A 16,555-nucleotide genomic window follows, 5' to 3' on the forward strand; every position below is an offset into this window, starting at 1 on the left:
ATGATATCTACACTCTTTTTCCCTTCGACTAGGGTTATTGTCCCAACGGATTTTTCCTAGCAAGGTTTTTAACGAGATAGCATTATAAACGCTATTATCATGATTGTCTTTATCGTTGCGATAACAATTAATTTGGATATATAAGGCTATGTCATATATTGAGGGGAAACTCTATCAAAATTATGGAGGTATTAATTGAAATGAAGATCCAAGAGTTATTATGAAATGTCCAGACTATGAGTTCTCAAAGAAATATGATATCGAAGCTGTCATGAATTTCTATAGATCGAAGATTCAAGTTTATTAACCACAATGGGTACTACTTCAATGATCAAGAAGTTATGTCAAATCATGGATCATTTTAAGATTTATCAAGTTATGTAATCATCAGGGGGTAGCACACGCTGTACTCTTTTTCCTTAGCCATTGTTTTGTCCCACTGAGTTTTCCATGGAAAGGTTTTAACGAGGCAGCTTGTTATGCGTGTTTGAAGATTAATGTACTTTTTTTTTCTTCACTAGTGTTTTCCCACAGGGTATTTTTAGGAAAGTTTTTAACGAGTCATTTTCTTCATGGACATCCAAGAGGAGTGCTATGAAATATTATAGTTTAATATTATATGGATGTTCCTATTTTAGAATATCTAGAGTGTATTATCTTATGAAAACTCGATCCTCATTATATATGTATATATACCTTCATGATCGAATAATATAACCTTGACTCAGGCAGCCAAGCAGCTGAATCTTGACATTTTATTTTCTGTGTTTTGGCAGGCTCAAGTGTTCGACTATACTATATACTTGTAATTGTAATGTTACACATGAAAATGAAATACACACGGTTACGCCACCGAACCCGGTAATCTCACATTTTCACCCAAAATTCAGAAGAAAAAACGAGAAATAACGTGGACTCAATATCCCAATTTCATTTCATAATACACTAAAAACACACTCTAATTACTTTACCTACCTATAAAGCAATCCATAGTCAATTTCAGACTAAATTAAATCTATCTATCTATTATTAAAACCCTAATGTTCTTCCAATTGAAAAAAATCCCCCAAATTTAACAACAATAATAAAAACACCACACCTTGACAACAATGGCGCTTCTCTAAGCTCTCGTTTGTTGTTACTCAATTTCAATTTTTCTGATGGAAATGCCAGGTAGGAGGTCAAACACCAACTACACGCTTCTAAGTCAAGTCGACGATCATCCAACGCCGCCTAAACTTTCGGCCGGCGGAGTCGGAGATTGGGATCAGGATCACCGGAACCCTAATAATCGGGTCGGGAACATGTTCGCGTTGCAACGCCAGAGTAGTGGTAGTAGTTTTGGCGAGAGTTCGCTTTCCGGCGATTATTACGTGCCGTCTATATCGCTTCCGGCGGAGGACATTGTCGGAGGAGGAGGAGGTGGAGTAGGAGGGGAGTTTATGATGAGGATTGATGGCGGAGGCGGTGGTGGTGGAGGAGGTTCTTCGGCTTCATCCAAGAGCTGGGCGCAGCAGACGGAGGAGAGTTATCAGTTGCAATTAGCGTTGGCTTTGAGGCTTTCTTCTGAAGCTGCTTGTGCTGATGATCCTAATTTCTTGGATCCAATGCCTGATGATTCCTCTTCGCGATTGTCGTCTTCCGGTACCGCTGAGTCCATTTCACATCGCTTTTGGGTAAATTTTTAGACTTGTTTTCCATTTTCATGTTTTTGTGTTGTTTTGCAAGCAGTGACGAAACCGGGATTTAAAGTGCAGGGATATCCACTACATTGGAAATTGAAGTGAAAGTTCCATTACTTTCATGATTTTAAGTGTTCCATTGCTGCAAACTGCAAAGAAATAATGCAATAAAGTAAATTTAGAAAAAAATTTCCAAGATTTATAGAGTTTCATTACTCTCATCGTTTTGTAGGACGAAAGCATTGTTTGCAAATGTAATACTAGCTGAAGTCTGATATGCATTCCCATTGTTACCATTGTGAAGGTCCGGAATAGTTTAGATGTACAGACTAGTACTTTTAACTATAGTATTGTGGATTACTAACTCAGAGACATTGCGTACGAGAAGTTCTGTTAGTCTGTGCTGGTGCACCTTAAATCCAATTGTAACTGATGTTTGGCCATTTAGCTAAAGATTAGGGTGATTGTGTTCTTTCGTTTATTGCGGTATGAGTTGTTCTTAGTGAGAAGATAGAGGATTTTGTTGGGTTGGTTTCTCTTGGTGAGTTGTCTTGTAGAGTGATTAGGATTTTTTATTTTTGTTTTGTTTTAAGGGCTAGATAAGACATTTACATTTTTGTGTTATTTTTCAGTTGTATTTATCTGCAGTCAGGTGGATATTACCCTGAGACGGAAGTTGTTGGGTGAGAATTTAAAATGCTGAAGTTCATGAGTTAAAAAAAAGTATGCCGAAGTGTGATGATATTTGGTTTTGTATGGTCATGCCGAGTTGAGTTGTGCATGATTAGTAGTCAAGACTGAGTTAATGGGGAAGCGTTTGATATGAGCTCTTAGGACCATTTATTAAGAGGTCATAGGATGAAGGAATGGTAATTGTTTTTGACTTCTGTACATTTAGTTGAAATGCTCCAGTTGGATTTGATCCCTTCTTCCTCATGTGCGTGATACTAGATTTAGTCACATCGCATTGGGACTGCGGCACTGCGCTATCATACATTTCTGGGGCAGTGTTGGTCAGTTTTATGTTGCCACTGCTGAAGTCACGAAGCAATGTCTTATCAAGTCTAAAATTTGAAATCTAATACCCTCCCCATGAATGATCCACCATTAATATTTAATGCTTTTTTTTTCCCCTCTCAGTTTCTTTGCCTTCTAATACTTTCTGGTCTCCTATGACTCTATGAGGGTGGTATGTAATCAATGAATACAATGATATGTTTGGTGTTTGAGCTTCATTAACATGAATATCCACTAGGGACATTTCAAATAGAATTGCACACGTATCTTATATTCTTATTGCATGCCTTTGTTTTATTAACTTGTACCAAACAAGCCATAATCCACACTAGAACACTAGACTGTTGTGTATGTTTACTATTAATGTTCCATCATCTTGCTGGCAAAGTAGTATCGAGCCTAGTAATAGGGGTTAGCAGCAGTCCAAGAGCATACCTATGGCTATTATTTTTTTTTTAATCTTAAAGGGTGAATAATTTATAAACCGACATATATTTCAGTCTCAGTGGTCCAGACCTAAATTTCTTAGTCTTGGACTGATCGATCTGACGGGATCAAAATTCCTAAAGAAAAAGGACCTACCAACCTAGGGCCAGACCTACTTTTATTCCGTTTGGTTCATTCTGGAGGTCCAGCTCCGTCCTACCTAGAGGCATAACTCGAAGCTTTCCGAAGTGTACTAGATTGTTTGACGGAGCCAGCATTTTTTACCTACTTTTTAGCCTCGAAACAATCTGTAGTTCTCATTCTGTATAATAATTATATGTTTAGGCCTAGATTTAAGCTTGATCAATATCATTTATTTCTTGTGAAGTTTCATTTGCTTATTACTTTATTTGTTTTGTTAGCCATTATTGGCAGTTCTTGTCACATTTAGGCTTTCGAATATTCTTCTGGACTCTCTTTAATTTGATTTCTCATCAGGTCAATGGTTGCCTTTCTTACTTTGACAAAATTCCTGATGGGTTTTATATAATATATGGGATGGATCCCTATGTGTGGACCATGTGCGCTGATTTACAAGAACTTGGGCGCATTCCTTCAATTGATACTTTAAAGTCGGTGGATCCTGTGGTGGAGTCTTCACTTGAGGTTGTTCTGATTGATCGGCGGAGTGATGCCACCTTGAAAGAATTGCTGAACAGAGCTGTCGATATATCTTCGAAGTGCATTACCTCTGAGGATGTTGTTGATCAATTGGCGAAGTTGGTGTGGAATCGGTTGAAGTGAGTCACTATTTGATCTTTTGCTTTTGAGGGTTTTTCTTTTTTCTTTGCTTCTTTTCGTGTTTTGTATATCATCTTCCTGACATTAATTTGATTGTTCACAAGGGGTGCAGCTTCAACCAGGGAGGAGGACTTGGTACCCATGTGGGAGGAGTTTAGTGCTGGTCTCAGGGATTGCTTGGGTTCCGTCGTGCTTCCAATCGGCAACTTATCCGTCGGGCTCTGTAGGCATCGGGCTTTGTTATTCAAAGTATGTTGTCATTGCCTTTGTGTACTATCTGAATTAAGAAGTAGTCAGATCTTTACTTGTAAAAGCAAGCTCTCCAGTTGCTCCTCTTCCTCTCTGATAATTTTCTAGCATTGGGCCTTGCTTCAGGGTTTAGGGATGTAGTTCAGTTATGGTTCATTGGAGTATACATTTTCATTTGAAACCTGGTACAAACTGTTGACCTCTGTTTAGAATTTCATGTGGAACTGTTCAAGTTACCCTGTCACTATACCATCTACTATAAAGTTTATTTGGTGAAAAGCCTCACTTCTGAAGGGCATTGGTTCAACTGGTTGCAGGTCCTTGCTGATGCAATAGATTTACCATGCCGAATTGCAAAGGGTTGCAAGTATTGCTGTAGAAACGATGCTACCTCTTGTCTCGTAAGATTTGGGTTAGACAGGTACGCTGTTTTAAGTATTTCAAATCTTTATTGTTGTGGTTTGCGTGGTATCATGCCTTGGTAGTTGGTAGACTTGGTACATGTCTACCCTTAGTGATCTCCACAAGGTTGGTCAAGCTTTCCCTGCTTTAACTAGATATTAGCATGTGAGATATATTAAGTGATCATCTAAACGGTTTAAAGAGAAAAATCTGCCTATGTGGGAAATAGAATTTGAGGTTTTCGACTTTATGGAAGCCTTGAGAAATTTTATGTAATACTTAAACAAAACAAATGGCCGAGATTTCTCGACGTTTTTCTGCTCCTGACAACGTAGTAGTCTAGGCTATAGCGGCTTTTACCTTCTCATATTAGAAATATTATGTTCCTAATTAATTTAGAAACATTATATTGGCAAACGATGAATGTTGCATCCTTTTCATTCCTTCTGCATACTGCGGGGAAATTCTAACTTTAGATGCCTGCTGTATGTTAGCCGTTAGCCAACGAGAGCTGGAGGTTTTATGCAATCTCATTAAACTTTCCTTGCCACTATAGTAAATGATCAGAGCGTTACTACTTATAAGAGCTGCCAATTGCACTTTCCTTATGCATTGAACTTTAGAGAAATGGTTTTGGAATTATAGAATCGAGAATTTGCAAATTATCTTGACCTACATTGAAGTGTAGGTGCGGTTGGGGCTGTGTTTGTGTTATTGTTCAATAACTCCAATATATTGTGTGTGCCTCAGTTAGAGTTGACAAGTCTGACCCGACCCGAGCAAACCGACCCAACAGGACCCAAAAATATTGCGACCCGAAACCGACCTGACCCGACGACGGCCCGATTATCAGTGACCCGACCCCGACTCGACCCGAAAGGGTAGGCTGACCCGACTTGACCCGACCCCCACCTCTAGCCTCAGTTACTCGATTTTCGTTTTTTACTGGGGCTTAATAAATACTCTTGTAGTCCTTAGTGTTTTACGGGTATGTTCATTGTTCCGCTCTTTTCTAAGCCATGAAATTCTGCATGGTAATGTGTTTTCTTGAAATATTTCAGGGAGTATTTGGTTGATCTGGTTGGGCAACCAGGTTGCTTATGTGAACCTGATTCCTTGCTCAATGGTCCCTCTTCCATCTCAATATCTTCACCATTGAGATTTCCACGATTCAGATCAGTTGAACCTACCATAGATTTCAGGTCACTGGCCAAACAGTATTTTTCGGATTCTCAGTCTCTTAATCTCGTATTCGACGGCCCTTCTACAGGTGATTTTTTTGGTTCTGTTGTGGCATTTTTAATAAATTAGGTCTTTCTCTTTCTTTTACTGGTGAAGACTGAAGAGTGTGAACTCCCGCGGTAGAGGTTCCTTCAAAATCTAAATTTTGGAGTAGAAGTAGCATCTGTCGTCTTCATATTTTCTCCTAATCGTGTACGCCTTCTACATGTTGTAACTCCTCAGAGTAAATGTGGCTTTACAATGATGTAAAATACTTCCATCGTGAACATTTTCTATCTGAAGTCAGAATGTATCCAAACCTCTTGGGCTGATTGCTTTAACTCTCAGTGGCGTCAGGCCGTCAGTTCTTCAGTTGAATATCTGATTTGCAGTATTTGTGCCAGTTTTTTAGTTCTGTAATGGTAACTGATTTAGATGGGTTATTTCATCTAAATCATATGCCCAAGTCCGAGAAAAGTTCAAACTTTGCTACTAAGTAGAGTAGTGGTATCTTTTCGAAGAAGAAAGTCCACGAAACCAGGAATAAGCAGCACTCTGCTTTGGTACACGCAGAGAAGACTTTAACCTGAAATACTTTTTTCTATCTTCCTTTCTACCATTGGATTTTGTGCGCGCTTGAAACTTTTTAAATGCTAATAAATTTCTGAGTCTGTCTGGCTCATAGCCTAGAAAATCAAGATAAGCTAGTTTTAGCTCTTGCTGTCTTAGTTTCAAAAAGTATGCATTGGCTGCGCTTTGGCTCAAAGTTCATTGACACACTAGCCAAATAGCATCAGGTTGTTTTAGCTGCGCTTTGTGCGTAAGGCTCAACATGCGATGCACACTGCCATGCAAATTCAATTTACATCTTCTAACTCCTCTATTGTGTCCTCTATCCATATCTTTTTGATGAGAACTATTTAAAATCCAAAAGAAGGTATTATAGCACAGTATATTTTTTGAAATACAGCTTTGTTTGCGGAAAAGATGCACAGTATAGCTTTGTTTCTCACCTTGTCACCACGAGTCCCCATCGCCTCGGTGCACCGCACACCTTTTGAAAACTAAGCTTGCAGTTGCTCCTAGTGCGAATTTGGACTTTGGACTCTTTCTCTCTCATCATGTGATAAAGAGGATATCTGATTTCTGGCAGGATGCCATTTGTACTTAATTTGACCAACCGATCTTACACTTCTAAATTGACTTACTATATATGCCTACATCTTACTTGATATAGAAATTTATCAGGTGCTGTTCTGAGTGAGCAAGATGCGGGAGATGCAGTCTATCATAATCAAATTTGTAGAAAGCTTCCTGATGGGTCCAATGCTGTTCTTAGTTCAATGAATGACCAAGAAACATCTCAGCTAGCTGGTCATGATCGAGACTCCCAGTTTTCTGAATCTAGAATACCAGCGCAAAATACTGGACAAGCACCAAATGTCATCAGAGAGCCCCTTCCTTCTAGGTTTGTTCCTCCCAGCGGACAACTAATTCCCAATCAATATTCTGATTCAACAAGAACTTCTAGGTTTGAGGCTAGTCTGGCTTCAAGCAGGGCAGTAAGCGATGCGTCCCTTGACATGGATGATTTGATAATCTCATGGAGTGATCTTGTTATGCGAGATAGGATTGGGTCAGGTATATCTCTGGTGAAACTTCATGTTTTGGACGTATTTATTTCCTATGAGTTTTCAACCTTTTGTATTTTATTGCATTGGTGGTAATGTATTTACTCTAGTGTAGTATGTGCCTTACGCTATTTGATTTGAATTTACAGGTTCTTTTGGAACTGTTCATCGTGCTGAATGGAATGGGTCGGTGAGCATCTTATATTCTCATCTCTTATCTGCTGCCTGGTATTTGCTATGAAATGTTGCTCTATAGTTCTTTAGGCATATTGTATCTTAAAAAGCCTGCCTCTGGCTCCAATCACTATGAAAGCATGGATGAGAATAGGCTCTAATATTATACACCCTCTAGAGAACAAATGATAAAGGCATGAGATTAATCTTAGCGCATAGTATTGCAAGATTAATCTTAAAGGCATGCGATTAATCTTAACGCATAGTATTGCAAGATTAATCTTAAAGGCAGGAGATTAATCTTAAGTACAAAGGACAGAAACCAACTTACAACCAAAGAAATCAGCTGAATCAATGTTTGGAACATAAGTTCACTCAGATAAAGTGATAAAGTGATGCCATAAGTGGCCTATAACCAATCTGAACAGAAGAGTTGGAAGTGGGTCAAAATCCTTATGCAACATGGGGAAAAATAGGCGATTATTAATATATTACTCCCTCCTATTTTCAGTAATCCTCCCTATTTCCTTTTCCGTCTATTCACAATACCTTCCCTATTTTTTATTTTTCTTGGGAAGTGTTTGTGTGGTCCAAATTTAATTGTATGGTGGGGTAGTGTGTTTGTGTGGTCCAAATTTAATTATATGGTGGGGTACTATGTTGCTTGGACTCTTCAATATTACCTCACGTACCCGTGTCGGACACTGGACACTCGTACACGGGTAGGACACCCGGATACTTCATTTTAGACCAAAAACATGAATTTTTTTAATAAAATAGATGAATCCGACCCTTGGACACGTACCCGTGTCGGATACTTGAGACCGAGTCCGAGCAACATAGGTGGGGTAGTGTGTTTCCTTAATCTTTGTGTCAAAATGAAAGGGGAAGGTTATATAGAATAGGAGGGAGTACATCTTAAATGAAATCATTCTTACCCAGTTACCTTTTATATTTTCCCAAGTATAATCAGAAACTGTCAGGTGAAATATGATTGGATATTTGTTTCATCAACCCTGGACACATTTCTGACGCCAAATGATTCATCTGGTAGGAGGTGGCAGTCAAAATCCTCATGGAACATGATTTTCATCCGGAGCGCTGCAGAGAATTCTTGAGGGAGGTAAGCATCCATCAGGAGAGACATGTTCTACTGCAACATTGTGTAATTTCTATTTTCTGTGGTTTGTTTCTTATTAAGATCTCTTGTTGATTAGGTTGCAATTATGAAACGGCTGCGACATCCAAACATTGTTCTCTTCATGGGGGCCATTACCGAACCTCCTAATCTAGCCATCGTAACCGAGTATTTATGCAGGTTCATGTCCTTGGACTTCTTACTATTATGATTTTAGTGCTGTTTGTCTGTATCATTAATGTATCCAATAATTTGGTTCAACTGCAGAGGAAGTTTATACAGACTTTTACATAAATCTGGTGGCAGAGAGGTGTTGGATGAGAGGCGACGACTTAGTATGGCTTTTGACGTGGTATATTTTTGTGTCTTCTAGTGTCCACAGCACTTACTCTCTTTGTAGGTCCTGGTCATTGGATGGATTTAGGATACATCTAAGATCTAACACAAAAAGTTTAACTCGTTTATCAGTTGTAACCCTGCACGACATTATTTATTTCTTATTCGACAATAATAGTTCATTATCATTACTTCATTTCTGTAGACTGTTGTCGGGTTAGTTATTTATTTATTACGTTATATTCTGCAGGCAAAGGGAATGAATTATCTTCACAAGCGTAACCCACCTATTGTTCACCGGGATCTCAAATCTCCTAATCTTTTGGTAGATAAAAAGTATACTGTGAAGGTAGTGGTGGTTTATTATATTTATGTGTTTTTTCATTGGCGGTTGTGCTTATGCCCTTTGTTTACTATTGTTTCTCGCCTTCTTTACTTCTTCTGTAGAGTTTCTAAATTTTTTTTCTTCACTATCTGACAAATTACTCCAACTGGTTTAGGTGTGTGATTTTGGCCTTTCACGTCTGAAGGCTAATACATTTTTGTCCTCAAAATCAGCAGCTGGAACTGTAAGTCTTTGTGAGTTTTTCAAGTGATGAAATTTGAGGGCAGAGACATTTCTTTTCGTGCTCTGTGTTGGCTTTTTTACGTAAAGAGTAACTAATGAATTACAACAACTTGATTGAACAGCCTGAGTGGATGGCACCTGAAGTTCTTCGTGATGAGCCATCTAATGAGAAATCAGATGTCTATAGCTTTGGTGTTATATTATGGGAGCTTGCAACATTGCAACAACCATGGAGCAACTTAAACCCTGCTCAGGTGTGTGCGTTAGATATGAATATTTGCCTTTCTAATCTTTGTTGACAAAACTGTCTAGGTAATTAATATGGACTTCATATTATAGCGCCCTTACTTCGAGGGTGTTAGCTATTCTTGAAGATCTTTAGTTTTGGTCAATTGATATTCTAAAATTTCATGGTGTGGAATTGACAATCTAGTAAATTTATCTGTGTTGGCGGAATAATTGTATGGACTATATGAAATTCATTCTGTGTTATTCTAAAATGAAGAATTGAGAGGCAGAATGATGGCGGAAAGTGTGGCTAAGAAATAAGATATAAACTCCTGTTTCTGATGTCATGATTGGAGTCATCTCGTCTGGAGGTAATTCCTTGGCACAGTGAAAAAAAAGAAGCGCTGTCAAGTTTGTAGAACTTCTGCTGTTTTAACTTTTCGTAGTTGATCTTTCCTCTTATGTTCGGATGAACTCCTTTTGCTGAAAAAATGTATTATTTGGGTTTTATGCTTGGATTGTAGGAAATGTTACCCTGAAAGTGTCTAGTTGATGCCTTAATGAAAGGTTTAGTAGTATAGTTCATAAGAATGAGTTCAAGAGTATTACTAAGAACCTGTCAATATATGGTAATCATCTTAGGTCTTGGGTTTATTAATGCTTTTGTTGAATGGCTAAAAATCAATGGTGAGACCTTTAGGAAGAGGTTCATGTTTCTTCCCATGTGGACATGTGTGTATAATGGGGCATTGTTCGTCATCTGTTGAATAAAGAATGAGGTACTAGTTTATAAGTTGGTGGTCTGCTTGTCCTATCGCCAATTAGTTTACAACTAGTATGGATCCCGCGCATACATACGCGGTATTCATAGTTATTTACTTTATAATGTATTATTTAAGATTTAAAATTGACGTACTATTAATTTTTCATATTTTAATATGAGGATAAAAAATTGAAATGGAAAATTAATTAAAAGAATTAAGTAAATTCATGAAATGTATATTTTAATGAAATTTTTCATCACAAAACTAATGATTACAATTTATAAATTTTCTCAAATAATTTTAAAGATTTTTTTTGTCAAGAAATTAATAATATAAGTTCATAATTTTTTTATACGAATTAAATACTCGTACTTGGTAAAAAAAATTATGCGAAAGTAATAATATCAAATTTTTCGGTTTTTCATATACGAATTTTAGATTTATACCACTTTTGTTTTATTTAAATTAAAAGATTATAATTTAATTAAAAAAAATATAATGATTAAAGATTATATCCTAACTAAAAGATAATAATTTAATAAAAATAGAGTTTTGTTTCGAGGGAAAACTATTTTTTTATTCCAACTTCCTGAGGGGAGGTGAAGGGAGGGAAAACTATTGATTTGGGTGTTTTTATTCTCTTATAGTAGTAAATAAATGGGAATGGAAAGTTAAAAAATATTATCTTTCTCCCATATTTTTTTTAAATGTCATTAAATTATTTATTATCCAAATGAAATAAATGCAAGTTAAAAAAATATTATCCCCTTTTTAAATGTCATAGAATTATTTATTATATGAAATAAATAGGATATAGGATATAATGAAGCCCAAAGCCCAATATAGAGCAACTCATTTAGGCGGGAAAACTTGAGAATCTCTTATTCTTTTAGTTTAAGGGGGATGGAACCTCACTTGACTTGTGGATACCTTGCTGCTCTTGCCTTTATTGGCTTATTGCGGGTGACTCAATAAAGGAAGCACTAGCCTCATGGCTTGCTTAAACTTCCTTTTGAGCTGATGAAACATCTCTAAATTTGCTTAAACTCACTTTAGGCAAGAGACTCAAATTTTCTCTTCTTTTTGTTAATACGTTTGTGACCTGTCTCTCTTTAGGTCGTTGCGGCAGTTGGTTTCAAGTGCAAGAGGCTCGAAATTCCACGCGATGTGAATCCTCAAGTGGCCTCCCTTATTGAGGCTTGTTGGGCCAAGTGGGTAGAAAGTCCAGTTTTCTGTATATGACCTGTTGTATGCAGTTGTATGATGTAGAATCCGAGCTGTGTACTAAAGTTTTCGAGTTTTGTTTAAAAGAATCTGAGCTATGCTGTAAAGTTTTTGAACTCATATACTTAAACACACAAAAAATAAACTCTTACAAAACTCGGAAAAATTATACATAAGCTCGGATTAATGTATAGAGTTGTACAATGCTTATTATACAACTGGTTGTATAGTATTATTTGTGTATGAATTGGAGTATTCAGCCTTCCGTATTACTAATTCTTTTTCGTTTTTCCTACCCCCTGCTATAGTGACCCATGGAAGCGTCCTTCCTTTGCCAGCATTATGGATTCTCTGAGGTCGATGCTTAAACCTCCTACACCTCAATCGGTTCGTGGAGATAATCACCTTACATAACGAATGGCGGATAAGATTTAGCTTTTTTTTCCTTCATTTGCGTAGTTTGATTCTTTTCCTGATGTGGTTGCTGGAAGGGTTTGAGTTCTACCAACAATTTCAGGTATGTGAGTCACTCCTTTGTATATTCTACTCACTGTTAATCTTTTGTCGCATACGTGTCCCTGCCATCAGCATGACCTTTGACCTAATAATTTTATGAAATCTCTTTTGAACTTTGTGTAATTTTCTCATGTAGTTATGTGATGTTCCTACTTGTTTGAAGATATCTTTATTATCGGAAGCATAGGTAGCTACTTTCCTTTTTGAGTGTTGGCATGGTTACGTAGGCCTTCATGTTGCGGCCATTACACTTACCATTATGTTACCTTGTATAACACCCCTTGGAACTGTGTTGATATGCCTGACAACTGATACTTGAAAATATTGCCAATCATTTATGAGAATTTCCGAGACTTGACTTCTAGTAAGTAGTAACCACTAGTCTTCGTCGGAAAAAATGCATATAAATTCATACATTTGCAAATAATGCTTGTATTCGTGGGGAAAGTCGTAAGAGAGTGGACATGTACTACTTAGTGCAAAAATCATCTCAAATCACTGCTAGAGTCGTCTACAATGGTATTGATGTAAGATTCAATGTGGGTTGGTTGGCTTTTATCCGTCGATTGCTTTTTGTTTTGGTTGTGTTTTGCTGTGTTTCTTTTGATTTGCTGGTGTTTGCGCTTGGTATGGGCGTATAAGACATAGTGATGTGGGAGTATGTCTACGGTAAGGCCTCCTTATCTCTCTTCTCATTACCCAGCCCAATTCCCAACCAACCCTCCATTGGACCACGACGGATCCTGGCTGTCCCCACTCCGACCTCCCCATTGGACTCGTCAGAGTCCGATGACTCAACCCCCTCCCTGTCGACCACCAGCCACCGCGGCTCCTTAGAAATCCTCCAAGTCTAAACACCCCCAACCACTGCAGACTACTAACTACTGACTACTGTGCTTCTCCCCCAAATACCACTTGACACCACCAAAACACTACCAATAGAACCGCCCAAGCCACCCTCCACCGCCCCACCCTTCACTTCCGAGCACCACTCTTCTTTGTACCTCTTTTCAGCAGTTGCTTTTTTTTCCCTTTTAAATTTTACCACGGGAGTTTATGTGGTGTATTTTATTTATATACCCTTTAACTTTGTTAGTGGCTTACATTCGTGACCAAGAGTAAATTTAGTCAAGTCTTACACTTTTACTCGGTTAAGTGACGGTATGGCACATGAATAGTTGCTAACTAGCTTAGGACCCATGCAAAGTTGCACGGGCGTAAATAGAAAAATACATAGATAATCGTATAAAATGTTATACTTACAAGAAATTAGTATGCGTGTATTCAGCATCTGTGCACAAACTTGATTCTTTAGAGAGAGTTTGATATCTCATTTCACATATGATATTCATAGTGAGAAAAAGGATTGGATTCTTTTAGATTTGTTACAAAAGAAGAATCTCTATTTAATTCTAGATGGTTGGAAATTCCTCGCTCGAAAATTCAATATGAGATCAATATACATAATACTCGGTATCTGCTAAGTGCTAATTGTTTGTTTACCTTTTTTTTATTATTTGTGAGACTATTTTAGTAATTAAAACAAATGCTTGGATGGGGGAGTATAACTTACTAATGTGCATGTAATACTTAGGGCTGTCAATGATCTGAGCCGCCTCATAGAGCCTTTAGAATTAGCTCGTTCACTCGAAATTGGTCAAAACTGATTCCAAGCCAATTTCGAGCCAGTTCCGAGCTTAGTAGAGCTCCGATCGGAAGCTTGTTTAGGCTCGTTGTATGTTCATTTTATTTTACAATTATTTTTTTTCTTGATAAAACTTTATTTTAGAATTTATGATTATATTTTTATTATATTTGATAAGTATTTTGTATTTGCATTATCTTAAAATATTTTATATTTTTTAATTTGATTTAAAAGTTAAAAATGGTAAAGAAAATAATGGTTTAACCAAACTCGAGTTGAGCTTAATCCGAGCTGATTCCGAGTTTTAATTTTTTGAGCTCCTGAGCCGATTCCGAGCTCAAGCTCAAATTTCCAAGCCTATTCCTTGCCCACCCGACTCCCGAGCTCGAGCCCAACCGGCTCGATTACACCCCTAGTACTAATACTTATGCCTTCAACATTAAGGAACAAAAAAAAGCCCTATTTATACTTGTTGATTGAAAGTAAAGTAATTAGTATGAATATTACTCTCTCCATTTTATTTATATTCTCAAATATATTTTAAGGTGTTTTTAGAAAAATAAAATAAAATAACAACTTTACCCATTTACATAAAAGAAAATGTGGACAATTTAATTTTAATGGAAAATAATAGTTGCTTAATTAGTTATGATATTTAATCAAGCAACCAATTGATAGTTTAGGTGATAATGGTTAATTGGTTATGTACTAATATTGGATGGGATTTGTGTTAGATTTTTGGTTGCCAAGGACCGAATGAATTGACACTTGGTATGCTCTACTTGGTATTTTACTTAATTTCGTATGAGCTAGTTGTGGGGCTGCTTAATTGGGTCTGGTCCATTTAGTTTCAGAAAATGCTGAAAGATTCTGTGTTAAATGAGCGGGAAATATATGCATGTGGTTTATGTTTTATCAGTAAGTCTTGCTTGTGACGTCACAAGCTTGTGACCGCTCACAAGCCCTCTCCCACTTGCTCTCCCATTTGCTCTCCCACTTGCATCTTGTAAAAGGTCACTAGCTTGTGACGAAAATTGTCCGTCACAAATGAGAATTTGTGATGTTTTATATATTTGTATAGATTATCATCAACTGAGGGAATTAATGTTTTTATTTTTAATCAAGAAAATAAAATAGACGCCACATCTTATGAGCACAATCACCTCTGGCCACCTCCTTCACAGCTCAGCCCACCTTCACCGTTGACCAAATTCTTCACGCTCCATCACTTCCGCTTCGACCACCATTGTCACACTTCTGCTCACCACCTTCACCGGGCACCATCACCTTCTCACTTTTGTCCATTACACCACCTTCCCCCTACCACCGCCTTCACTTCCCACAACAATTGCGGCCAACACGAGTGGCTTTGTTTAGCCGGAGTATGTTGTCGGCGAACTCGTGAGGCATCCGAGCGTCGATGGCACGTGAAATCAAGGAGCAGCGGCCGAAATCTAATCTAAGACAAAGAAAGAGAACTTGGGGTGAGATTTATAGGGCAAGTGGGCTTGCTCGTGGACTCAAGGGCACTGCGTGGGGTTCGTTGGGCGGTGGTGCTCGTGGTGGTGAGCTTGTGTGGTGGTTTTGGTGATGGGAGGCTTGTGGTTATAGCAGGAGAGCCGTTGGAGATGGTAGGTGAGGGTTGAGTGGTGGGGTGCTTTTTTAATTTTGTATTTAATTGTTTTCATTATGATTTATTAGTATTTAGAATTAATATATTGATAATTAGCGAGTAATCAATTGCTTAATCATAATGGAACAAAAATAATGGAATATAAGTTTAGTCATGATTGAGATTTACTAATAGAGTTTAGGGGTAAATCTCACTCATGACCAAAATTATATTCCATTAATTTCTGAAGCCAAGGAGTACAAGTGAGAAGCCAATGGCAGGGGTACAAATGAGAAAATTCCTTAAATTTTCTATGGAAGGGGATTAGTTTTGTTGAAACTTCTCAAGTTTCCTTTTCCCATGTTCCCTCTCTCACACACTCTCTAGCTACTTTCACAGATGAGGTCTGCTCTCCGTGTGTTGTCTGTTTTTTTTACATCTTTAGCGAGTCTAGATTTAGCTGTCCTATATGAAGGGAAATTAGAAATGTCTGTAAACCAGATTGCAGTTTCTTGATCCTCAAATCTTGTCTTTATGTTGTCATATTGACTGAAGAGACGGTTTTTTCTTTATTGGTGCAGGATCAAATGCTGTACATTTCCGCTATATTGCCAATCGAGAAATGAATTTTCCACCGAGGCTTAAATACTATACCAAGTATAAATATATATTCAAAATAGTGCTGTAGTATATTCTGAACACGATATAATCAGCTCACGGTCATAGTTTTTGGATGTAATTGACTAATTGTAAGCATAACTGTAAGCATTGATAGAGGGATTTAATGTTCCCAGAAATGAGAATGAAATGTGCATATCTTCGCTTTCAAACAAGAAGGATTGAATTGGTTCTCTTTCCCTCGTCTCTCGGGTTTCTGTGTTTCTCTCAACTTCCTCTTTCATGCCCAACATTTTCCCAAAT

The 16,555-nt window shown here is 37.6% G+C and overlaps 1 protein-coding gene across 2 annotated transcripts; it reads left to right on the forward strand.

The window, feature by feature from the left end:
- The first annotated feature begins 819 nt into the window (after positions 1–819).
- On the forward strand, positions 820–16,467 carry LOC141592391 (serine/threonine-protein kinase CTR1-like). 2 transcript variants are annotated; one of them, XM_074413026.1, is made up of 16 exons: positions 820–1,676; positions 3,624–3,925; positions 4,031–4,175; positions 4,493–4,596; positions 5,639–5,847; positions 7,047–7,439; positions 7,579–7,619; positions 8,658–8,726; positions 8,821–8,921; positions 9,009–9,093; positions 9,328–9,426; positions 9,578–9,646; positions 9,768–9,899; positions 11,754–11,848; positions 12,170–12,378; positions 16,216–16,467. In XM_074413026.1, exons 1-15 carry the CDS (start codon positions 1,161–1,163, stop codon positions 12,273–12,275), a joined length of 2,466 nt encoding a protein of 821 aa, XP_074269127.1. In that variant the 5' UTR covers positions 820–1,160; the 3' UTR covers positions 12,276–12,378; positions 16,216–16,467. The 2 variants fall into 2 exon arrangements, with proteins under 2 accessions (XP_074269127.1, XP_074269128.1); XM_074413027.1 differs by lacking the exons at positions 11,754–11,848; positions 12,170–12,378; positions 16,216–16,467 and adding an exon at positions 10,151–10,239.
- Positions 16,468–16,555: the final 88 nt, after the last annotated feature.

This window comes from Silene latifolia, chromosome 7, assembly GCF_048544455.1.
Source record: "Silene latifolia isolate original U9 population chromosome 7, ASM4854445v1, whole genome shotgun sequence".
Taxonomy (NCBI): Eukaryota; Viridiplantae; Streptophyta; class Magnoliopsida; order Caryophyllales; family Caryophyllaceae; genus Silene; species Silene latifolia.

What these genes read in the sequence shown, in the direction of transcription:
- LOC141592391 (XM_074413026.1), top strand. Translation starts at nt 1,161, where the DNA reads ATGGAAATGCCAGGTAGGAGGTCAAACACCAACTACACGCTTCTAAGT. An exon ending in ATCGGGCTTTGTTATTCAAA is followed by an intron (nt 4,176 to 4,492) that starts GTATGTTGTCAT and finishes AACTGGTTGCAG; the next exon opens with GTCCTTGCTGATGCAATAGA. An exon ending in ATTGAGGCTTGTTGGGCCAA is followed by an intron (nt 11,849 to 12,169) that starts GTGGGTAGAAAG and finishes CCCCTGCTATAG; the next exon opens with TGACCCATGGAAGCGTCCTT.